This window comes from Eleginops maclovinus, chromosome 18, assembly GCF_036324505.1.
Source record: "Eleginops maclovinus isolate JMC-PN-2008 ecotype Puerto Natales chromosome 18, JC_Emac_rtc_rv5, whole genome shotgun sequence".
Lineage (NCBI taxonomy): Eukaryota > Metazoa > Chordata > Actinopteri > Perciformes > Eleginopidae > Eleginops > Eleginops maclovinus.
Window position 1 is genome coordinate 6,414,056 of NC_086366.1, and position 26,319 is coordinate 6,440,374.

The 26,319-nt window shown below is 42.8% G+C and overlaps 1 protein-coding gene across 1 annotated transcript; it reads left to right on the forward strand.

Moving 5' to 3' along the window:
• Positions 1–554: 554 nt before the first annotated feature.
• On the forward strand, positions 555–26,276 carry LOC134880625 (clathrin heavy chain 1-like). The gene is given in 33 exon segments (XM_063907621.1): positions 555–893; positions 3,943–4,027; positions 4,030–4,149; positions 7,310–7,578; positions 8,768–8,929; positions 9,065–9,178; positions 9,425–9,598; positions 10,241–10,438; positions 10,718–10,918; positions 11,484–11,636; positions 12,002–12,124; positions 12,363–12,500; positions 12,706–12,870; positions 12,956–13,136; positions 13,229–13,392; positions 13,658–13,783; positions 13,938–14,080; positions 14,269–14,503; positions 14,766–14,888; positions 15,029–15,174; positions 15,299–15,482; positions 15,667–15,859; positions 16,099–16,256; positions 16,359–16,523; positions 16,817–16,924; positions 17,192–17,359; positions 17,498–17,647; positions 17,765–17,896; positions 18,015–18,125; positions 18,266–18,436; positions 19,061–19,282; positions 24,037–24,112; positions 24,703–26,276. Coding segments are annotated over 33 exon segments (5,031 nt in total). The 5' UTR covers positions 555–851; the 3' UTR covers positions 24,834–26,276.
• The last annotated feature ends 43 nt before the right edge of the window (positions 26,277–26,319 follow it).

A 26,319-nucleotide genomic window follows, 5' to 3' on the forward strand; every position in this document is an offset into this window, starting at 1 on the left:
TTCCTAATAACATTAATTGGGCTGACTCTTTATAACATCCCTCTGTCACGTTTTTATTTGTTTATTTGAATGTAATGTACTTAATTGTAACGGAACTCACATGGCTGATTTATGCGGTGTGTTTTACGGAGGATAAACTACTGTTAGATTGTTAAAAAGCTAACAAACCACACAAAAAGTGTATTTATTTTTTCTTTCATTCAAAATAAATAATGAAACCCCTCCATCCTCAACCCAGGGGCGTTCAGGGACGAGTGTCCTTCCAGAGCTCCCTGGATTCTATTATTTATTTTATTGTAATGTACTAGATGCTATTTATTTATTTATTTTAATGTAACGTACTAAATTGTAACGGAACTGACGCAAATGGGCGGTATATACGGTGTGTTATATGGAGGATAAACTAATGTTAAATTGATAAAAAAAAGATAAGAAAACACACAGACAGTGTTTTTATTTTTCTGATATGAAAAATAATAAATTATGAAACCCCTCCATCCTTAACCCAGGGGCGTTCAGGGACCAGTGTCCTTCCAGAGCTCCCTGGATGCTTCCGGACTGAAGGAGGCTCTTTCCGCCGCCATTGCGGATTTCGGACAGAAGATCAGCCACTGCTATCCATCGATGCAGGGCAGGAAGCACTCACAGAAGGGGGACATACTTAACATTTTTTACCAGTAGCAGATTTCGGAAACACGATTACCGACACCGTATTTTACCTTTTATCGTGTTTTTTGTTTTCACTGACTGGCTCCGACCTACACAGTGAGGAGGTCGAAGCTAGCGCGGCGAAGAGCTAGCTTTACGGCTAGGATTTCAGGAGGAGGAGAAGCTAAAAGGAAACCCTCACCATGGCTCAAATCCTACCTATCCGCTTCCAGGAGCACCTGCAGGTATGTGAGCAAACCTATATAGCGACGTGTGAACACAAAACAAACATTATCGTTATTTCTTCATTTTACCCGCTTAGCTGCCGTTTGACAGCTAGCTAGCTAAGCTAACGTCAATACCAAACCCCAAGGAAGGAAGTGCGCCGGTTGTTGAAGCCGATTTTTGGAATGATCGTAGTGGACAAACGGTGGTACTACGACGTGATTTTGGCCCAAAGAGACTTTTTCTCATTGACTTACATTGAGAAAGAGAGGTCTGTAAATCAGCGTATAATTTTTTTTTAGCTAAATAAACTACCCAGCACGAACACTTGTATAGCCCTTATTTAAATCATTAGGGTGTAAAACGTGTAGAATGCGCTGAAAAGCTGAATCCAGAGTTATTATCTCTCATTCATTTGACTGGGCAGAGGAAGTGAGATCGGAGGCGGGGCTTAAAGGAAACTCCATTGCGCATGCTCTGTGGGCTAAAAAGCCCCGGATGGTCCAGGTACTTTATGGAGCCACAGTCGCTTCATTTTGGGCTTCATGCGCCACTGAGCGACTCTCATAGGAATGAACGGTGTATTCAGTTATCTTCAGTTCAAAACCCGCAGCAAATGAATGACCTCCCCTCCCCCGTTTAGTCAGCAGCTAACGGCTAGCATCTCTCATTCATTGCACTGATGCTGTTGCTACGCTAGCCGAGGTTAGCTGTCATCGACGGACGGGGGGGAGAAAACTTGCATTAAACGTGCTTTCATGACCTTCAGTGTGTAGTTCTTGTGTTATTGATATCTACATGGCTACATTTAGGTTAGCAAACATTAGCTATATAAGCTATCGTTATAGTAGATGTGTCGTGATGTTGCAGTCACGTCACCTAGAGGTGTATTCAGTCTGCTAAATGCTAATCTGCTCTGATGAAGCTGTCATTTTTTCCCTCTTACTATCTTATTCAAGAACATATATATGTAAATCAAACATGATACACTAAACATTGACGTCAGGGTTACAAATGCAGAGTCAAATTATATTCTGTATATTTATATTGTGTATTCAATATACTCTATCTCATATTTAATCTTTATATAATTGACTTCTAATTCATGCAATGTCTTATATCTGCTGCTGTGAAAAAAAAAACCTGTATCATTTCAACTACGATATTTATCAAATTGGTTTTGATTGCCTCTTTCTTTTTAATATGATAGTGGTGCCATGTTGTTGTAATTTTAAGTAAAAAATAGCAAAATTAGGTTTAGAATCTGTCCATTTCTTCATGTGAATGTGTAATGTCCCCAAAAAGAAATTACAACACAAGTGAATATCAATTTTAAATCTCTCGTGTCTTTTTTACAGGATATATTGCAGTTACATTTTGATTGAAGCCTCTTAAATAACTTTATTATGATGTGGCTTTAATGTCACTATATGGGTTCTCTAATATGATATACTTAAGCTAACTAGTAGCTGTGAAACCATGGTCCCCTACAAACTAAGCGTATGCCATCGGTAATGTGGTGTCACGACAGGCCATTTAAACAGTGTCCTGTAATTTCCCAGCTTTCGGGGGTGAGCCGGGTGATCCATGGTCCCCCTGTTCTGCCAATAAATACATCATGTCCCCTATCAGAATATATGTTATAATTTCGTACAACACCTGTATCCGGATCAGTAGCTCCTAACTGCGTTTTTAACAGCAGGATGATGTGTTTGCAGTAGACATGGCATCAGTTTCGTCACATTTTTAACAAACAAACAATACAGACAATAAACAAACATGAACCACTCTAACACATTAAATAAATCCATTTATAGCCTCTGTGCAATGATGAGCAACGTGTTAATCTGAGACTGCTGGAATAATCTGTTTTAACTGGGTTTTTTTCTACATATTGGGGACTCTAAATAAAAGTGAAAACATATTTGGGAGTTTTTCAGATTCCAAATCTCAATCAGAAGGAATAAGCACTGAAACTTAGTGTGCACAGGGTGGGATCGTCATTTAAATAGAGCCGGTCATTAACTGTGTGGTGTACAGGGAGGGACCCTGGGTTAAGCTGTGACTCACCAATCAGCAAGGCCGTTCAACAATTTCATTCTGAGAATCGCTCCTCTAGGGAGATAAAGACAAAAATAGATTCAACAAAATCACAATAAAATAAGGTCTTCATGGTTTCTTCAAACAAAACGATTACCGATTCCCCCATTTGCACACGGCTTCACAATGAGCTTTATCAGTAATTGTCCCAAGGCATGGGGAATCGTCTGTTTAATCAAAGTCTGGCACATCTCAGCTGCTTAATGTAGTTATGTGTTTATTGTTCTGCCTTTTTAACTGTAAGAAATGAACCACACAGGAAGCAGCACCTTGGATGACCTCTAACTATTGGACAATATTCTCCAGTTTACTAAACTAAAGAGTTTTTTTCTATTATCTTTGCGACCCTCACTGATATGGCTAGGGTGGACAAAATATTAGAAACACCCGTCAATGTATTGCAACCTTTACATGGACCCCAACAAGGGTCTTTAAGGATGGCACTGCACGACTATACCTGCAGTTCATAATGGTTATTAATCTAGAGCCCCTATGTGGACATCCACTGCAGACTTGGAATAACTTAACCAAATCCGAATTATAATATGAATTAATTCTATTTTACGCAACCCAAGGGTGCTTGTTATACAGAAAACAAGGTTCCTTTATAGCCCATAAATCATAAGTGTTGTTTAATATGTGGAAATGATCCTGCTGAACAAAACGTCTAAGTATCACACAAGCTTGCAACAGAGATTTTTTTTCTGCAATAATCCAAAATCACATGGAGAAATCCCAAATTGAATTGTTTTGTGAGGAAGCCTGTGCAATGTTACCTTCTGTGTCGGCCTCCAGAAAGACCACTCTATTTATATGATGTATTTTTTATAAAGAAAAAGTGACTTGAAAGGATTCTATGGATGATGCCTTAGGGATATGTTGTATATTTACATAAAAGACATTGTGAATGAGTATTGTATTGCACTGTGTTTTCTTCTTCTTTAAACAAGTCATGTGTTCATATCTCAGCTCCAGAACCTGGGAATCAACCCGGCCAACATCGGATTCAGCACTCTGACCATGGAGTCTGATAAGTTCATCTGCATCAGAGAGAAGTGGGTGAGCAGGCCCAGGTGGTCATCATCGACATGGCCGACCCCAACAACCCCATCCGCCGGCCCATCTCCGCAGACAGCGCCATCATGAACCCTGCCAGCAAAGTTATTGCCCTTAAAGGTAAGCTAATGCTACGATGCTTGTGTTAGCGCAGTTAGCTTAATGTGCCACCTAGAGAGGACAGTTTGTGGAAACACAGGAAGTAATTTCTTTGGCCGTTCATACACGGTGCTTTTCTTATACATCTGGTCATTTGTGTAAATTTGGTTTGTGTTGTCAGTCAGTTACGTAGCTGTCACAGTCTGCTTTTCATTTTGATGTTCATATGTAGACCACCCCATTTCTGTTTGTCAGGTAACTAAAATACAGTGTAAGAATTTAAAATGTATAAATACTTGAGGAAAGGTAGCCGTAGTACTAGAGAGTAAACTGTCATGCTGTCATGAATGCTTTGTCTATTTTGCTTGTTTTTTGCTCTTTTTTCATTTCCTACTGCTTTCTTATGTTTGCAGACGGTGAGTTGAATTTTACATATCATGAGTTGTCAAAGTGTACTCCTGTTTGCACTGTCTTGAGATGTTTGCATAGTTGGTAATTTTTTAATGAATGCTTGGATTTACAATAACAGCGCAAAGCAAGCATAGCAAAATCAAGAGGGAAGCTTAAAGGACTTTATTGTGTGTGTGTGTGTGTGTGTGTGTGTGTGTGTGTGTGTGTGTGTGTGTGTGTGTGTGTGTGTGTGTGTGTGTGTGTGTGTGTGTGTGTGTGAGTGTGTATGTGTGTGTGTTTGTCCCATTTGCTGTACAAATATCGTATATTACAGCTGACCATTTTCCGAATTATAGTTGAAAGAAAACACTCTATTTGGAGGTAAAACATCCCAGAAGGTGACGCACAAAACCTGAAGGCAGCAGAAAAGCCTGTAACGGACGAATAATGGCTGCCCTTTTTTATAAATAAATTTAAAAAGGAATATCAGCATTCAATAGTACAGTTCCTGCGTCACTTTATAACTGCCTGTCACATTATGAAAGTACTCTCATGACATCATCTGCCAGGAAATAATATTTTATTTAATTCAACAATGAAAGACCACCAGCCCTGACCCAAGCAAAATACCTTGAAGATTAAAACAAATGTCATATTCTGTGCCTTGGAAAATGGTTGGTAGTGATGTACAGTATGTATGTTTGCAGTAAAAGGGTTTGAAATAATCGTTTAAACAATTGGAAAATCAAGCAAGCATTGACATTTATGGATAAACTGTAGGCTATAATTGATTGGATGTCTTTTGGATATGTTCCTATTTAATGTGCCTGATGTGTAAAGCAAAAATGAAACACTATTTGGTATATTTAGAATTTGGTGCCACTGGCCTTTGTTATATGACATATATTCTTAGTATTTATGTAAAATGTTGGTTAGCAGACATTCCCTCAGACTTGTAGATGATTGAATGGCATATCGTTGGTTAACTTTGGCTCTTGTTGTGATATAATTCAGGTTTCAAATGAAGTTAATCTACTGTATGGAGTATTAGAAAATGTATTGCTTTGGCGCCCCTAGTGGTACGATCAGGGATGACAGGGAGACGCACAGTTACTCACAACAAATACATTTAAAGAGAATCTACAGAGCTTAATCCAAATGTGTCGTGTGTCCTACTTCACATTATGTCAAAGGAATAGTCTTCAGTGGCTTATAAAACTGCCTCAGTGTGTTGAAAAACCTATATTTAGGAGTGTAGTTACAGTGTTTGTGCTCCAGTATAATCGTCACTTCACTTTTTGTCTGTATTTCCTGTAGCCACACAGTTTTACCAAAGCATTTGTTTAAAAATCTCACTGTATGCATTGTCACTCATGTGCTGTACTGCCTTTATGGGTTTCAGTTAGATTAAATCTAAAGTATATGTCTTGGGCACAAAGAATTGGTATGTGTTTCCTCAAGTGATACTAAAAAAAAAAGGAGTATGGGTGTGACTGCATCCTTCCCCATCCCATCTGTTTGTGTGCTTTGTGGTCGTCTTTTGCCAATCTGCATTCAGACCAACCCCAAAATCCCATCTCCCTCATGCTAGGATTACATTTCAGTGTGAATCCCACAAGAGAAATGGGCAACGCGCCTAGAGACTCATTTCTCTAGTAGCTGGGGAAGGGGGTGGAGGGGCCGGACACAAACTTCTGCTACAGAACAGGATGAGGGTCACGTGTGATTTGAGGCCTTTTTTTGTTTGTTTTTTAGACCTGACCAAAAGTGAATATTTTGTTTGTTTTGACTTTAAAGTCAGAGTTCTCAAATTTTAAATTCAGAATTTTGAGGAAAAAGTTAGAATTGTGCCTTAACTCACAGAATTCTGAATTGACTCGCAGAACTCAAAAGAAAAATGTGACTTTTGGTCAGATATTGGAAATTTCACATGCGGCCCTAATGCTGTTCCGTATTCTGCAGACATTGGTTCCTAGTTGATTTTTTTTCTGGGTTGAATAGAGAAAAAGGTCAAATTCTGTCTTTTTAAATCTCAGAATTTCTAAGAAGTTAAAAATAAAAGACTTTTGGTCAGATCTTCCAAAAAGAGGTGGCCCTACATCCTCTCCTTTATTCCAGAAGACATTGGAATACATTTTTTCGGTTAAATAGATCACAGAAAGTGTAGTAGTTATATTAATGTCAGGCATCCAAACTTAAAACAACTGATATTTAAACATGAAATTGGATCCAAGTAGTCCAGTTTCAGTAGTAATGCTAATTATTTCAGTAGTAATGCTAATTGGACTGCACAGCATTTCAGATTCTATGAAACAGGATTTCACGATAATTTTTTACATCCATGACATTAGCTACAAGGTCACCAGTAGGGTTCACATTGCAAATACAACTCAAAAATCTCCCTTGCTTTGCAAACACAGTGGCCTCATTGAAATGAATGAGGGGGGGGGGCTGCATTTTTTGGATGCAGCTTTGTTATTGTTCTTTCCCAGTAACTTGCATCAGAGCTAACTGAATGCAGATCCCACAGTGGCTGCCCTTTTGTTGGTCTTGCCTCTTGTTTTCACACTGGTTGTGGCTTCTTGTTTGGTGTCATTAAACCCTGACTAATAACATAGACCCAGTGATTGGACGTTGGTATGCCCTGTGTTTACTCCCAGAGTCTGCTGTAATGTGTGTTTTCCTGTCGTAGCTGTAGTCACGTAATGATCGTGCTTCTCTTTTTATTTTCACTATCAGTGTGTTGTGGTGGGGGTCACTGTGTGTTAACGTCATCTGCTGACCTCCACAGCGGCAAAGACCCTGCAGATCTTCAACATCGAGATGAAGAGCAAGATGAAGGCTCATACCATGACAGACGACGTGACCTTCTGGAAGTGGATCTCCCTGAACACCGTCGCCCTGGTCACAGACAACGCAGTCTACCATTGGAGCATGGAGGGCGACTCTCAGCCAATCAAAGTGTTCGACCGCCACTCCAGCCTGGCGGGCTGCCAGATCATCAACTACCGCACCGACGCCAAGCAGAAGTGGCTGCTGCTCATCGGCATCTCAGCACAGGTGATCACTTTAGAGTCATGCTTTAGTAATCTTCAAATAGCAGACACCCTCTCAGTGTGATTAGGTGGTCTAGCAGTCTGATTGGTTATCCAGCTCCATTTGAAATGTAAAATGATTCAAAATAAAGGCTTTGTAGCAGCGTCGCACAGATGCTGTGAAAGAAAAGGCTATTTATCTATTACATATTGCTGTTAATATTTGTTCTAGTGGTTTTGATTGATTGTGATTTTGTTGTCTGTTTAAACGTGCATTAATGGTTACTTATCTTTTAGTTGCAAACCAAAATTACCGACGTGTACAAATAAACAACCGGAAATGATTGTTTACAAATTAACTTAATACTCATTTTTATTAAACAGCAGTTCTTTATGACCCAGAAATGTAGTAGTAAGGTTTTTTAAATGTATATTAATTGGAAATGCATCGATGCATTGGACAGACATCGGCATCAGTCGATGTAAACACCATTTATAACCAACAGTAAAAAGATGAAACACGCAGATCTTTGTATGTGAGCACGTACCGTTGGTCGCGTTAGTCGTCATTTTTTTTCAATTATGACGGATGAAACCTGAAGTCTGTCCGGCGTTTTAAAGGATTAAACACTGACTGAGAGTGATCTGCCTTCTGATAATTTCCCTGGATTGCCACGGTCTCTGCTGTCTGAGCAAAATCACCTGAGAAGTCCTCTGTCAGCCATTTGTGTCTTAAGTGTCCTCCGCTGTCACTGTAGGATAAAAACCTCTCAACTGCTCCGTCTGTTAACTTGAGACTTGAGCGAGCAGTCTGTGTTCTTCTTCAATCTCCGTCCATGCATGAAACTAAAAGCTTGTGATGTATTTTATTATTAAACCATGTAATTGAATGGATGGCAATAAAATGCTATTAAATATGTCTAGTAATAATGGATAATTTAAAGGCATATTTGTTTTGTTGGCCCAAAAAAAGGGAAAAATACAAACTAAAGAATAAACAGGAAAACATCAGCATTGGAGAAACTTGACATCGGTGCATCGTTACATTTTTATTCTACTTTGAATCATGGCTATTTTACCAGGAAACCTTATAATTCGTAGCCAATAATTCATGCTGTAAGCCGAGGTGTGAAAGAATCAATACAACTGAAAATAATCTTAATGCAACAATAAATCACAGACGCATTAAATGTGGATTTATTTCTCCTCTTCAGCAAAACCGTGTGGTCGGAGCCATGCAGCTGTACTCTGTGGACAGGAAGGTGTCTCAGCCCATCGAGGGGCATGCCGCCGGCTTTGCACAGTTCAAAATGGAGGGCAACACTGAAGAATCCACCCTGTTCTGTTTTGCCGTGCGAGGACAGGCTGGAGGAAAGGTAATAACAGCACTGCAGAGACCCGAGGCTGACACCTGCAGAGACAAAGAGCTCAGGATAAGAGTCAGTTCAGATGTGGAAAATCAACTTTTCGTGATGTCTTCTCCTCATGTCTCCATCTCTTTTTACCTTTAGCTGCACATTATTGAAGTGGGGACTCCGCCCACTGGGAACCAGCCGTTTCCAAAGAAAGCTGTGGATGTTTTCTTTCCTCCAGAAGCACAGAATGACTTCCCTGTGGCCATGCAGGTAACAGCACCACTGCCAAGGTCACACGTAGGCCCTGTTGGCTTTTTTAAGCTACTAATTGCCACTTCAAAACTCTCCACTGGTTTATCTGCTAAAAAGAGTCAGTATTATTTTCTCACAATTCAAAAAACAAAAAGGATATTCAGAAAAGGCCAGTATGAAACTCCCTTCAGTGTGTGACATCACAGTGGGACCTGGATTTTTCGTTCACACTCTGTAACCACATTTCTCTTCCTGCACATGTAGATCAGCTCCAAGCAAGACGTCGTCTTCCTCATCACCAAATACGGCTACATCCACCTGTACGACCTGGAGACTGGAACGTGTATCTACATGAACAGGATCAGCGGGGAGACCATTTTCGTCACCGCCCCCCACGAGCCCACAGCCGGCATCATCGGGGTCAACAGGAAAGGACAGGTACATAGATAACATAGATATTAAAATAGCTAGCCAAAGCAATAACTTCCTGCTGGTTCCTGCAGTGTGTGGAAGAGAAACTGAAAGGGATTTTAGCCTTTGCAGACCATGTGCATGCACTAAAACCTATAGAACACACTACAGGAAAGGGGAAAACCCTAAAAAGCAGAAGAGGGACTGTTTGATGTTATTTCTGATATTTGTTGGCGGTTCATTTTCCTTCAGCCCTGAGCGTGTGTCCTTGGGTGTTGTCGTGTGACCTTGACAGAGAATTCTCTGAAAATAAGCGACAGCAGCAGCATATTCGCTGTCGGGCATCTCATGACAGCCATGGCAGGAGGGCTAAGCCTTGCCAAGCAGACACAATCTAATCCTGTTACTGCCCGGTGCTCTTATCTGCAGCTTTACCCTGTACAGCTCACTGTAACACACACAGACACACACACACGTAACACCACATGAGGCAATCCCTCCCTGTAATTTAGGAATGTGACGAGTAAAAGTCTTAGGATCTAATTCACTTAAATCTATTTTGGCATACAGATTTTACCGTCAATAATGCACTGTTTATACGGGGCTGGTGTCGTTTAGTTATCCTCTGTTGTGTGAGGATAATAACGAGTGCAAAATGTGTTTTCCTAGGTGTTGTCTGTGTGCGTGGAGGAGGAAAACATCATTCCCTACATCACCAACGTGCTCCAGAACCCGGACCTGGCTCTGCGCATGGCCGTCCGCAACAACCTCGCCGGTGCTGAGGAGCTGTTCGCCCGCAAGTTCAACACCCTGTTCGCAGCGGGGAATTACTCCGAGGCTGCCAAGGTGGCGGCCAATGCACCCAAGGTAATGCCTCCATCAAGGTTTTGAGGGTTACTGTAATAATGTAATCTATTACAATTACAAGTTACCCGTCAAAGGCAGAGCAAATAAATCAGAGAGAAAATAAATGTTGTATTTTATGAACATATAGACAATTTTAAGATATGTAACAGTAATCCGATTACTTTAATAAAAACTGTAAGGGAATACATTTACAGGTGGTTACGTCATCCTGTTACATGAATCACTTACTCCCAAGCTTGGCCCCCCACTCAATGACCTCCGTTCCTGTTTGCTCCCCAGGGTATCCTGCGGACCCCAGACACTATCCGTCGTTTCCAGAGTGTTCCCGCCCAGCAAGGCCAGACCTCTCCGCTGCTCCAGTACTTTGGCATCTTGCTGGACCAAGGCCAACTGAACAAGTTTGAGTCTCTGGAGCTGTGCCGGCCTGTCCTGCAGCAGGGCCGCAAGCAGCTCCTGGAAAAATGGCTGAAAGAGGACAAGGTGTGTGTCCTGTGTTAGATTTTTTAAAATCTAACTCTGAGATTTTTGTTCTCAAAGGTCACAACCATGAGTGAAATGCATTCAAACACACCTGCTTTTTGAAAAATAGCCTCCGAAGAGATTGAGTGCACTGACTCTGAATGCAAAAAAGTTCCAAAGCAAGCGTTCAGTTTTCTTTTGCACATTCTGTGTTCCTTCTTCTTCATTTCGTTAGTGATGACATATTTTTGTAGGCCGACCCCGAATTACCTTTTCCAGTTTTGAGGACTCGTTCCTGCACCTCTCCATAGTCAGTTAGATGGCTTTCTTCTTTTACACATACCACAAAACTGCTGGTTTTAGTCTGTGTGTTTTGAGCATAGCATCATTGTTGCTTTTAGAAGAACTTTGCTTTTTTAGACTTCATGGAACAAACATAGTTAAGTCAGAAAGGTGCGTTCATTTACTCCGACCAATTATTAAATGTGCAGCACCAGTCCTGAGGCTTGAGGAATACACTTAATTCCAGTTGACTCATTTGTGTGTGTGTGTGTGTGTGTGTGTGTGTGCGTGTGTGTGTTTGCAGCTGGAATGCTCTGAGGAGCTCGGAGACTTGGTGAAGTCTGTAGACCCCACTCTGGCCCTCAGCGTCTACCTCAGGGCCAACGTCCCCAACAAGGTCATCCAGTGCTTTGCGGAGACCGGACAGTTCCAGAAGATTGTCCTCTACGCCAAGAAGGTTTGTGACGCCGCCTGACTTTATCTTTGTTTATTTAATATCAGACTATGCTGCTGCAGAGACAAGACTCGTGCTGCATCGTGATCTGGGATCCACTGTTGTCTTTACATTTGTGACTCAGCTTTATCAAAATCAGTTGCATCTACCCTGAAACACATCTTGAGTTACACACACCATTGGAAAGAGGATATTCTTAGCTTTCCATTGTTTCTAACGCAATTATTCCTTCAACGCCAAATGTATCGTCTGAATTTTGCAATGACTGACTGATTTTGATTGAGCGGTTCTACTTGTCATGTGGTTCGATAAAAAGGCGAACCTCAGTGGTATGGATATTTATTTTAAATCTGTTGTCGTTCCTGAAGGTGGGCTACACTCCAGACTGGATCTTCTTGCTGAGGAACGTCATGCGCATCAGTCCGGAGCAGGGCCTGCAGTTCTCCCAGATGCTGGTCCAGGATGAGGAGCCTCTTGCTGACATTACACAGGTAAAAACACCACATAAGCACCTACATCTCCTCAGATTGGCAAAATATAAAACATGGGAATGTGTGGGAGAAAAACTGGAGGGAACACAGGGATTTTAGCCTTTGCAGACCATTTACATGCACAGAAACCTATATAACGCACTATAGGAAAGGGAAAAAGCAGAAAAGGGTCTCTTTGAAAGAAATGAAAACATGCAGTGTTTTTGAGACTTTTTTTCTCTCTCTGTTCTGTCTCCAGATCGTTGACGTGTTCATGGAGTACAACCTGATCCAGCAGTGCACGTCCTTCCTACTTGATGCCCTGAAGAACAACAGACCCATGGAGGGACCCCTGCAGACACGCCTGCTGGAAATGAATCTTGTGCACGCTCCACAGGTACAGAAACTACCTGAGTTTAGTTCAGATGATTCCACATGCACAAAGTATCACCGTGCTCTGTTACAATTGTATGATTGCAAGTTTTATATAGCTTTCATGTTCTTTTTATCTATTTATGTCTGACCTTGTTGCAAAGTGTACTTCCTGAAACAAAGCTTCATACAGTGCTGAAATGTTTTCATCCCTTTGTCTTGTCTTGCAGGTTGCAGACGCCATCCTGGGCAACCAGATGTTCACCCACTATGATCGTGCTCATGTGGCTCAGCTGTGTGAGAAGGCTGGTCTCCTGCAGAGGGCGCTGGAGCACTACACTGACCTGTATGATATTAAGCGGGCTGTGGTGCACACACACCTTCTCAACCCAGAGGTACAACACAGACCAAGGAGAAATACAACAATGTGCCTGGGACTTTTCTCCTGTTTTGCTCATTGTTTCCTCTTCCCCTCTGCAGTGGTTGGTGAATTTCTTTGGCTCCCTGTCAGTGGAGGACTCTCTGGAGTGTTTGAGGGCCATGCTGTCTGCAAACATCCGCCAGAACCTGCAGATCTGTGTCCAGGTCGCCTCCAAGTACCATGAGCAGCTCACCACTCAGTCTCTCACTGAACTGTTCGAGTCTTTCAAGAGCTTTGAAGGTAAACAGGGAATATACCATCAGCTTTTCTGATAATAAAAAAACTACACTTAAAGATATTTGCACTCAGTTTGTTCTTGTTTTGTCTTTCAGGTTTGTTTTACTTCCTGGGGTCCATTGTGAACTTCAGCCAGGATCCAGAGGTCCACTTCAAATACATCCAGGCCGCCTGCAAGACGGGCCAGATCAAAGAGGTGGAGAGAATCTGCCGAGAGAGCAACTGCTACGACCCCGAACGTGTGAAGAACTTCCTCAAGGTCAGAAACAGTAGTTGTAAATTCATGATTATTAAAATATACATTATCGTTTATTTTTTATGTACAATTTAAATAAATGTAACAAACGTTTAAGATACAGAAAATGGAAACATTCAAAGATGCCTTCCTGCATTACTTGTGGCTAATGTTTCCTTGACTATAAGAGGACAGTCCCATTTATAAACTAATCCAACCTTTCTGCTGCTAATTAATCCAGACAGAGCATTTATTTGTCACGTCTCATCTGTTGTGTTTCTCTCCACAGGAAGCCAAGCTGACTGACCAACTGCCTCTGATCATCGTGTGCGACCGCTTTGACTTTGTCCACGACCTGGTTCTGTACCTGTATCGCAACAGCCTGCAGAAATACATAGAGATCTACGTGCAGAAGGTACGTTACTCCTTCATAGCCTGCTGGAGATGTCTGTTTCCGGTTTCCTCTTGTCTCTTCCTTCTGTGCTTCAGACATTGGACAGCCACTGAAATAAATTATTGTTGTGCATTTGTCTTTGAATGTGTCGTAACTTTACAATCATTTATTCCAGGTTAACCCAAGCCGCCTGCCAGTAGTCATCGGAGGTTTGCTGGACGTGGACTGTGCCGAGGATGTGATCAAGAACCTGATCTTGGTGGTCAGAGGGCAGTTCTCCACCGATGAGCTGGTGGCCGAAGTGGAGAAGAGGAATCGGTAAGCAAAGAGGAAATAATTTGCTCTATTCACCTGAAGTAGCCTCGCCCCTTTCCCTACTTCCGGTCCAATTGCATGTGTCAGTTGGCACTCGCAGCTAACCGGAAGTACCCTAGAACAGGCGAAGCATTAGGTGAATGGAGTCATGAGTCAGCACATTCCTGTACTGACTGTGTAACTCTCTCCAGACTGAAGCTGCTGCTGCCGTGGTTAGAGGCTCGCATTCATGAAGGTTGCGAGGAGCCCGCCACCCACAACGCCCTGGCTAAGATCTACATCGACAGCAACAACAACCCTGAGCGCTTCCTGAGGGAGAACCCTTTCTACGACAGCCGCGTGGTGGGCAAGTACTGCGAGAAGAGAGACCCCCACCTGGCCTGCGTAGCCTACGAGAGAGGACAGTGTGACCAGGAGCTGATTCATGTGAGTGTCATGCCAAACCATGTCTGTTAAGAGCTTGTGTTCACATAACTTTGTATTCTGGCAGAAAGGAGATAAGTACAACACTCTTACATGTAGTACACATTAAAGCACATACATCACACACTCACCGGCAGCAACGCCCAGGGTTTCGCCTGGCTGATCTGTTCCAACAAATGGGCTTTTAGGTCTTTGTTTTGTCAGTCTCCTACAATTCCTGCCATGTTGCCTGTGATATTAATAGTTTTTGTGTATTGTGCTTCAGGTGTGCAACGAGAACTCGCTGTTCAAGAGTCTGTCCCGCTACCTGGTGCGTCGCAAAGATGCCGAGCTGTGGGCGAGCGTCCTGCTGGAGACCAACAACTACAGGAGACCGCTCATCGACCAGGTCCGAGCCCTGAATCATCAACTAACTAGCTTAAATTGTTAATGCAAAAAGCTGGCATGACAGACTGTAAAACAAATATATATGTGCTTATTAAAACATGAAATGTAGCGCATCCGTTCTGACGTCCCTCTCTGCTGCAGGTGGTGCAGACGGCCTTGTCTGAGACCCAGGACCCAGAGGAGGTGTCCGTCACAGTCAAAGCCTTCATGACCGCTGACCTCCCCAACGAGCTCATCGAGCTGCTGGAGAAGATCGTGCTGGATAACTCTGTCTTCAGTGAGCACAGGTGAGTAGTACCAGAGGGGACATTCACCCTGTTACAGCAAAGAGACAGAAATAACACAGTATTAAGTCAAGTAGAAAATAGGACCCTCACTGAGAACGTTCCTTTTTATTGTTCTGTTTTTCAGAAACCTGCAGAACCTGCTCATCCTGACGGCCATTAAAGCCGACCGCACTCGTGTGATGGAGTACATCAACCGTCTGGACAACTACGACGCCCCGGACATCGCGAACATCGCCATCAGCAACGAGCTGTTTGAGGAGGCCTTCGCTATTTTCAGAAAGTTTGATGTCAACACCTCTGCTGTGCAGGTCAGTGGATTACCGCCTGAGACGTGAACCCAAATACTTTCATGCAGACTGTGGACGGGTGTATCCTAAAGGAGATAATAAAGGAAGCTCCTTTCCTATCATGGTGGCTGTGTTTCACTCTAGGAACCTTCCTGAGAGAAAGAGACAGTATGACGCAGCCTAAATATTTTATCCTGTTGTCCAGGTTCTGATCGAGCACATCGGTAACCTGGACCGAGCCTACGAGTTTGCTGAGCGATGCAACGAGCCGCCAGTGTGGAGTCAGCTGGCGAAGGCCCAGCTCCAGAAGGGTCTCGTGAAGGAAGCCATCGACTCGTACATCAAGGCTGACGACCCATCCGCGTACATGGAGGTGGGACAGGCTGCTGCACAGAGCGGTAAGAGGAACACTGTCTTCAGGACTATCCATTTAGAGGTCTGAAGTATTTAGGATAGATGCCGACTTCAGTGAGATAAGTCATGGTTTTATTAACAGAAGGAACTTTAGTATTGGTTTAGTAAATATAAGGGCTGTATGGAAAATAATGTATTATATTTGAAGCTTCCATTAAGGTTTTATAAGATATGCATTGGATATTGGATGTTGTCATAAAGTTGATGTTGATCCCGTCTTCAGGAAACTGGGAGGACCTGGTGAAGTTCCTGCAGATGGCCCGTAAGAAGGCCCGCGAGTCGTACGTGGAGACGGAGCTGATCTTCGCTCTGGCCAAGACAAACCGCCTGGCCGAGCTGGAGGAGTTCATCAACGGACCGAATAACGCTCACATTCAGCAAGTACGTACACACACACACACAGACACACACACATACATACTACAAACACTTATCTTATTATTTACTCTGCTGATTGTGCTTTTTTTGTACACGTCTCTATAGGTGGGCGACCGCTGCTATGATGACAAGATGTATGACGCGGCCAAATTGCTCTACAACAACGTCTCTAACTTCGGCCGTCTGGCCTCCACTCTGGTGCACCTGGGGGAGTACCAGGCGGCCGTGGACGGAGCTCGCAAGGCAAACAGCACCCGCACCTGGAAGGAGGTGAGGGGGGATCACACAGTTTCAGTTTGCTAATCCTTACGGTGGAAACAAAAAGAGAAGTGTCAAATGTTTGGACTAAGACTACGATTTTTCTATCGAGATATAGGTTTTTCCATATCTCCAGGAAGTTGTATATCACGCTACAGAAAAATAAATATAGGTCTCTCCCTTATCACAATATAGAAGATGATGTAAACAAAACATGAAGCCTTCCTAAAGTCTCAGTAAAGACAGAGTGCTGTGAGCTGTCCTCTGGTCTATACTAAAACACATCCCATCCTCTTTACTTCCAGGTGTGTTTTGCGTGTGTAGAAGGAAAGGAGTTCCGTCTGGCTCAGATGTGCGGCCTTCATATTGTCGTCCACGCCGACGAACTGGAGGAACTCATCAACTACTACCAGGTAATGTAGGGACGACTGGGACCAGAGAACCTGCGGCGTTTACGTCACTCATAATCAGAGAAGCACCAATGCATCGGTTGATGTTTGCCCTATTTACTGCCATCAGCAGATAAAGTACCTTAGTGTCCCTCTCCGTGAGAAGCTGCTGCTGCCTGTTTTATTATTGGTTAATAAAGAACTTTAGGTTTTTTGCATTGTTTATTTTGCCTCTGTAATTACTCTAAATGGGTCCTGATTAGTGTCATTGAGTGCGTCTGTTCCCTGCAGGACCGCGGTTACTTCGAGGAGCTGATCACCATGCTGGAGGCCGCCCTGGGGCTGGAGCGCGCTCACATGGGCATGTTCACCGAGCTCGCCATCCTCTACTCCAAGTTCAAACCCCAGAAGATGAGGGAGCACCTGGAGCTCTTCTGGTCCCGTGTCAACATCCCAAAGGTAAGAGGAACAACAGCAACACCTTCAAAAAACTAAACATCATTTATTATTCATTTTACCACAGAGACATTCAGCATCCCCTAGCACACTGAATTGTGCTGATTTTTAGATTTACCAATTTCATTGTGTGTATTTCAGGTCCTCAGGGCGGCAGAGCAGGCCCACCTCTGGGGGGAGCTGGTGTTCCTCTACGACAAGTACGAGGAGTACGACAACGCCATCATCACCATGATGAACCACCCAGCCGATGCCTGGAAGGAGGGCCAGTTCAAAGACATTGTCACCAAGGTAGAATAAAAAAAGAATACCAGGGGGCCGTCCCAGTCTTTTAACGGTGACTCTACGATACTTGGATATTGCTCAATAGATGTTCAGTTTGAATTTGATGTGTGTTTCGGATTGTAGGTGGCCAACGTGGAGCTGTACTACAAGGCCGTGCAGTTTTACCTGGAGTTCAAACCGCTTCTACTGAACGACCTGCTCATCGTCCTCTCTCCGAGGCTGGACCACTCTCGCGCCGTCAACTTCTTCAGCAAGGTCTCCAACATTACTGCCTCCTGTAAACTCAGTGAGCCGTGTGCTTACGAAAGGATAAGTGAAGAGAGGCGTTGAAATAAGAGATTTCCTTAATGATTGCTTTTGATTCTTTGTCCAGGTGAAACAGCTGCCTCTGGTTAAACCTTACCTGAGGTCTGTCCAGAACCACAACAACAAGTCAGTCAATGAGGCGCTCAACAACCTCTTCATCATCGAGGAAGACTATGCGGTATGAAATACGACTGATTGTGTGATAACCTGTTTATGACCTTGTTTTGTTTTTGTTGAGGTTTGTAACTTCTAGCACAGCGCACTCCGTCTCCCAGCTTGTTAAGTTGTATTTTAATTTCCCCTCTTCCTCTCCTCAAGGCCGTGCGTACTTCCATTGATGCCTATGACAACTTCGACAACATCTCGCTGGCTCAGGGCCTGGAGAAGCATGATCTGATCGAGTTCAGGAGGATCGCCGCTTACCTGTTCAAGGGCAACAACCGCTGGAAACAGAGCGTCGAGCTGTGCAAGAAGGACAAGCTCTACAAGGTACATCAACCCTAAACTTTTACATTATCATAGTGACATCCCCTGTATATATTTCCAGCTGTCAACATGTCTAGTTGTGTATGCTGGTGTTACCCATATAAAAATAATATCTGTTTCAAAACCTGTTTTTTGTGTGATTTTGGGTCTGAAATGTTCATGTAGTCAAAATGAAAACTATCAGGTTATATAGGTGACGTTGTCCTAAAAAAAAAAAGATACCAAACATTGACTTTCTAAACATTTCTTAAAAATAAAAAAAAGTAGCTTAAAAATGTCCAAATTACTAAAAAAATAACTTTCAGTATAAACTCTTCCAAGTATTATAAACTTAGGGTTGGGAACCAAAATTTGATCCTGAATAAGAACCAAATGCAATGCCTTGGTACCGGCTAACCAGACACAAAAATGTAAGACTGAATAAATATAAAGTCAATGAGTAAATTGTTTTCTGTGCAAAAGGCATGTTTTTTATGCCTTCAAAGAACAGAAATCGATGAGCAAAACAGAAATTGGAACCAGAATGGTTCCCCTGACCCTATATAAACCACAGCCTCACATTCACTGAAGTTTTCACCTCTTTTTAATGTCATTCACTGATCTGTCATTGTGCTCCCCGCCCTGCAGGATGCCATGCAGTACGCGTCGGAGTCCAAAGACATCGAGCTGGCGGAGGAGCTGCTGGCCTGGTTCCTTAACGAGGACAAGAAGGAGTGTTTCGCCGCCTGCCTGTTCACCTGCTACGACCTGCTGCGGCCCGACGTGGTGCTGGAGACGGCCTGGAGGCACAACATCATGGACTTCTCCATGCCTTACTTCATCCAGGTCATGAGGGAGTATCTCTCTAAGGTGGGTCAACCAGAGGTAGCACATCTGTAGGAAGTCATGTTAGATACTTGAGGTGGAAGAAATAAGGTGGATGAAGGGTTGTTCCTGCTGTCAGGTGTTAGAACATGTGAAATAGTGAGGAGAGCCGACAAAATTATCACACCTATACTATAAATAGAATACAAATGAATTCCTTGATATGCTTTTTGCCCATCTAACAGCATTATATGTTTGTGAATACTATTCATCTGAAGGCAGTGTCTCTCAGACAGATAAACCCCCCCTCCATTACTGCCTGTTCTTTCCTCCTTCATGCTCATCTTCCTGTGCTTCTGTCACTGTCAGTGTCTTCCTTTTGTTTGGGTTTTTTTTCCATTCGTGCTGCTTTTCCATACAAATGTGGTCCCGAGGAGATTCATCCCTGCTCGTGCTGACATCTATCTCTGCTCCATGGCACCTCCTGCTTTCATAACAGACCACAGACCTGAGAGACAATTAAAAGACGTTGCATTTATTTACCAAACTTGAAGGGCCAAGTTTAGTTTAACAGATCAACGTATTTGTAATATCAGCGGACAGGTAGACAAACATCTTGTGGCTTTTTGTTCAAAACCACACAAGTTGGTTCCTTTTTAAAAACAAGGAATCATTTGATCAGTCACAGTGTAGAGCATCTGCTCAGTGTTTAAACTTACTGCCCTTTATTGTATTCTCCACACCGTTGTAAGCAACACGGTGAAGCTCCCAGTACCAGAGAGATCTCACGTCTGCATTTGTATAAAAAGTGTCGTTGTCAGTTGTCTTTGAGTGACGAGCCGTGTGTCTGCTCTCTGTCAGACTTCCATTTGGTTTTTTTTCCTCCTTAAGTTGCCTCTCTGAATTTCCTTTCCAGGTTGATGCGATAAAGGAAAAGGTGAAAGTCGAATCCATTTTCTAATCGTTCTTTTTGACCCCGCTCCTCCCCCTGTTTCGTAGCCTGTAGTTTGGAGGAGTGAACTTAGCAGAAATTGCATGACCCCCCCCTTCCCCTCCCTCTTGTGTCACTCTGCTGCTTCTGATTATAAACTCCACATCTCCACTAGAATACTTACAACCCCCTCCCCGCCTGCAGAGCGGCGCTCCTCACAGCGGGCTCTCAGGGCTCTGCTGGTTTTGCTGTTGTCAGCGAGGCTCTGAACAAACGGTTATTGATTCAAACAAAGAATTAATGAATTTAATTTCTGTATTTATCCTAGATGTGACTATTCTATTCCCCCTTAAGGACCCGCAGTCCCATGCATCATTAGAAGAGCTGCTAGTATTCAATACAACAGAGATCCCCGTAAACACTCTGTGGAAGTGTTTTCTGACCTAGGTCTGATCAGGGATGCAACCGTGTCAGATATCTCAACCGAAGCTGAGACTTTTGTTAAAAAAAGTCAAACAATTTGGCTGATGTCGATGTTTTATTCTCCTTTTATGCCAGGGAAACAAATCCCTTTTATTCAAAGAAATATTACTGATGAATAATAAATAAACGTAATATATTTAGCACATTTCATACAAGAAGCAGCCCAGAGTGCTTTGCAGATCAAGATCAAATATGTACAATTAGCAAGTAAAACAATATGATTTAAAATCAATGCAAATATCATAAAATAAAAACGCTTGAATTGTTTGTACTTATATAGTATAGTAATAGTCTGTTTTGATGCTAATACTTGTGGACCTTGACTAAAGTAAAACAATGAATGCAGGCGTTTTACTTGTGACAGAGTATTTCTACAGTGGTATTAATACTTTTACTGAAGTAAAGGATCTGAGTCCTCCCTCCACCTCTGGTCTCACTCCCTAGTATGGGCTAGCTAGCAAGTTCCAGGTACAATTTATAACCATAAACCCAAAAAAAAGCAAGTTGAGTAGAGCCTTGCTGTGCCATGCAGTGGATCTATGGAATAACACACAGAGTCACAGTGCAGATAAATTAGCTGAAAGATGCTTTGTAGTCCCTCAGATTTGCACACCCCGCAGCCTTCCTCCGTGTGGAGCGTCTCTCTGCAGAATAACCTCCCTGCTGTGGTCAGGTCCTTCTCTCACCACGTGTAGATTAATCCTGATGTTTAACCCTCCTGTAACTTCACTCCGCTGCAGGCAGACCGTACTAATACCTACATCCTGAGAGAGTCTGCAGCTAAACCCTGATTTAGTGATAGAAGGTAGTAGTTTAAAGAAGTGATCTCTATAATTTTTCTCCCTGTTTGTCTGAACTACTGAATTTATCTCAGACCATAAAAAGCATAAACACCAGTACAGGCTTTTTCAGAGGGGTATTTATATTCTAAATATGTCTGCGCTACAGTAAAGTGTGTCTCTAGTGCCTGTGTCCACAGAGCGTCTTCTTCTGTCAGAAAAATGCTCCCAGCAACGATATCTCAACCGAATCACCGCTGACAGACCAGCATCGGTCCCTCAGATGTTGTTATCCGTTTGTGCTTCTATATATTTGTTAGACGTGGTTTTTACACCGCGAACATCCACTGGAAGATGCTTACTCTCAGGCTTTGTCTGAATGAGCTGCACCACACAGTCTGACAGCCGTAGATCGAGGAGGGCGATCCACGTACAGAGATAGAACAACATGTTGTACATAATAAAGTTTATTTACCCAGTACCTGTCAACACAAGGCCGTACAAAAATGAAAAACATTAAGAGGATTAATAAATAGTGCAGAGGAAACGCATTATTTAACAGCAGAAACATCCCGTGTTCGTCGGTTTTTTCAGTTTCAATCTTACAGACACAGTCAAAGACATTCTCCTCCATTTCCCACAGTGATGTCAGCTGCGCTTCTCTGAAAGTTGACATATTTTCAACTCGAGGCGCTCAGAGCGGCTGCACCAACTAGGTGAAGCGCTCAGAAAAAAGGCGCTGGGTTTTCTCGGGGCAGGCTCTAGCGACGTTATGGGCTCATTGGAAGAAAAAAAGATGCTATGTGGACACGGGACTTTAGGCAACAGACGGCTTAGGCAAATATCCAGTTTGAGTGATATCTTTAAAGGGCAGGGGGGGAGCATGTAATTCAAGCATGCACTCCCCCGTGGCTGTGTAGCATCAGCAGCGCTCGGGCCAGGCTAATACGTGGCTTTGGCTGTGCCTGCTTCTGGAAACCTTAAAAACTGGCTGTACAAAAAGCATCAACCCCCCCTCCTCTCTCTCTCACACCCCCCACTGTCCTTCTGTGTCTTTCTCTCTCATGCACTCTTCAAGATGAAAGTAACTCAACTGCCGCTTCAGCATGCGTCTCAACCCTCCTCTTCTGAAAGCAAAGCAGAGCCCGCGTTCTCTCAGAAGAGCCTGCAGTACCAGAGCGACTGACTGTAGAGTAGAGCCCGAGCGTGTGTAGAGAACTGATCCCAGAACCACCTTTAATCCGACCTGCGCTCCGTCTCAGCTGAGGGTCTGCCGCTGCTTAACTCTTCTTTTATTCTATTTTTTAGCTCAAACTCTTCCCAGCATCTTCTGCCTCTGAGTTGCTCGGCTTCTACTAAAGCACATAAACATTTAACGAGTTCTCCCGATGATGCTGCGAGCCCCCTTCAGCCTTTATTGGGCTCGCAGCATCCCTCCCTAAAAGTAAAAAACACACTGACAGTCCTCGCCTGCAAAAATAAAATGACCCCTTTTTTTTGGTTCACGATCTTCCTTTTTCTTGTAATTTTTCCCCCAAAAGAAAAACTATTTGGCAACTCATTATACAAACAGATAAATGATATGAATCCTGTGATAAGTATTTGATATGTTAAAGTTTTGGACGAGCAAAATCACGGTCACTCAATGACAATTTCAAATATATGACATAAGATGATATAAGATCAGTCAACAAAGCAAAATATGGTTAATTAAAGCCCTATATCTAAACATTTATCATTAAGATTATACTGTAGAAGCTGTAAGTGTGTGTATACCCAAATAAATTCACTCGGATGGCAGTTGCATATTTTTTTGTGACCCAAAATAGGCTATAAATATTGAAAAAAAAAGTAAAATAAAGATGAATGAACGTTAATGAAGCCCAACAGAAGTATGGAGAAATACGTCTACATAAAATATATTGATCTTTCTTTTTCTAATTTTTAATTCTCCCATTTTTTCTTTTCTTAGTAATCAGATTTTATCTTCTTTATGTCACTGTAAGGAAATACCATTTTTGTATCCTAAATATCTGTTACATGTAATCCATTACTCCCTAAGCCTGCATGAAGCATATCAGTTTTGACTTACCGTCAGTTTTAAATTAGCGTCTTTAGAGCTCAGTCTTAAAGTCTGTTTATATTTAAATAGTTTGTCTTACTGACAGAAGAATCTCTCTTAAAGGCAACAATATTCAGTGAAATGAACGGGTGGAAAACATCAGTCTTCTTGACTCAGTGAGTGTGTGTGCTGGTTGGGGTCTGTTCTCTACATACTGAGTAGATGGGTGGCTGGATGGTGGGACCATTATAACCCAGTAGCTGTTAGTGTTCGTCTCCCTTATTCCTAACACAGAGAGGTGGATGTTGATTTATAGAGTAGCCTGTAGCTGTCTAGATGTAGATACTACCCACCCTCACATTAGCGAGGCCTGCCTCCTGCAGCCTCTCTTTATTTAAATCTGGACTGTATTCGTCTGCGCCTGGTCCCATCCGTCAGCCAGTGAAATAACCCGGAGGTCAGTTTCTTTACAAAGCCGTCGCCTCAGCGCCGTTAGCCGCGGTGATGCTGCAGTCTGACGCCCGCTCTGTCGTTGTTTCAACAGGTCGACAAACTGGAAGCCTCCGAGTCCCTGAGGAAACAGGAGGAGCAGAACACCGAGTCCCAACCCATCGTTTACGGTGAGTAACGACCACTCACAGCTCTGTTGTGTTGCTCCAGAGGAAACATACGCTCATTTAGTGCAAATTAGCATCAATGTGCAGGAGTATTAATCCGAATACTTCCCGGGGGAAATAAGGTGGCTCCATTTCAGAATAACATTTTTAAGAATAATAGTTGTACACGCATACCAAGTTATTGTAAAATGACCTATAAAGGATTTAATCAAATACTCTATACATTTATTTATTTATCAGAATACTTTTATTTATCTTGGGGGATATTGGTTTTTGTGACAGCTGCTCCTTTCTTTAAATGAAATCTTAAATAATAGTATAAACATAGGAAGTTAACGGAATATAAAGATATAATGAAATACAATTTAAAAATACTAGATATTTATTTTTAATCAGAAGTCTTTATTTATCCTGGGGTTAGTTGGGTTTCGAGACAGATGCTCCATTTTAAAATAAGAGTTTTTTTTAGACTTTCTAAGTTCCAATAAAAGATTAAATAAAATAATCTTTTTTTAATGAGTCATTAATGAAAACCCAACACCCGATTTGTCAGTCTGACCGCAGGTTTTTAACCCTGGTGTTCTGTGTTGCAGGCACACCGCAGCTCATGCTCACAGCAGGGCCCCAAGTGGCCGTTCCTCCCCAGCAGCCGTACGGATACGGCTACCCAGCAGCACCTGGCTACGGCCAGCCGCCACAGCCCGGCTTCGGCTACGGCATGTGAACACCCAACAACCCCACCACCTCCACCTCCTCCTCCTCCCCCCTCTCCATCTGTCCTCCTCTCTTTGTGTTCCTCACCAGCTTCCCATGGTCTTCTACTCACAACAGGGGCCACAGCGAGCAGCCCACTCTGGTTCTGACTCTTTTTTTATTGTTCTGTCGTCGCGAGAAAACATTTAACTGAAGGACTTTTATTTGTATTGTTTGAAAAGAAAATTGGACCACATGTTTGTTATTTTTCACATTCCATATTTATGACTACTTATTTAGAATACTTTTCTGTGTTTCATGTTATTGTCACGTTGTTGTTTTTTTTATTGTTTTATGGTTTGTGCAGACGTGGACTTGCTAAAGCTCAGCGACAAACCTTTGAAGTAGGTGGAGGAGCATTGGATTTTGCACTCGTGAAGAAATTAATGTAGAGAAGCTCTTACTCTGACGTACTGAACATGTGAACGGCTTCCATCGTCTCGTCTGTCTGTATAATGCATCATCATTGTATATTCTGAGGAAAAAAGGTTACATATAATATTTGAACATATATTGCCGTTTGGTCGGCTATAGCTAGCAACACTAAGTAATGATAGTATATTCTGCACAGGCGTGTAGCTTTATGGAGTTTTAAATGCATACGTGTGTGTGTATGAGTGTGTGTATGACTGAGTGTGTGTGTGTGTGTGTGTGTGTGTGACAGAGAGAGAGTGTGTGACCTGATCGGTCTAAATAAGAATTTTAACCCCCTCTCAGCCTGTATGGGTAATCCCCCTCCTAGATGTTAGCGCTCCTTCGTTGGCTCCCTGTATTTAGGTGACCTCTTGTGCCGTGTACAGTGCTTGTGTGAGACTGTATCTGTGTATGTGGACGGGACCACGGCGACCGAACCCCCCCAACCGTACCGTGTGTGTGTATTTACCCGGAGCCTCCTCCTGCTGAGGTCCGCGTACGCCAGGTGTTGTAGTGTTTCCCCCCTTCGGTCACCACTCCCCCTTTTTTCTGCGTGTACAGATGTGAAAACTTTTAGATGGACACCCCCCACCCATCTGTCCTCCACCCACACTCCTGTCCTGCCCTCCTCCTCCGTTAATGCAAGAACAGGAGGCAGAAGACGACAGTGTGTGCCGCTGACAGCCACATCCATGAACACTCCTGTAGGTCGTGTGTTTAGATGGTTCAGAAGAAGAGATTAGGTCTCAGTACTTCCTGTTCTCCGTCAGGAAGCGCTGTGAAATAAGAGCCTGTATTTACCTTGATGTACTTTAACTTCCTTACATGCTTTAAGCTGTGTGTATGTGTGTGTGTAAAGTGTCATCCTAACCCTGACATAAGTTGAATTCCTTTCTGTTGTCATGCATATTAATAATAAAGGGGATCTGTCATTGATAAGTGGAAGAATATGACTCAACTGAAAGGGAAATACTAGCCGAAATAAAAACTAAAAATTGTACCCGGAGTCCGTCTGTCTGACAGGAAGGAGAAATGTCTACAAA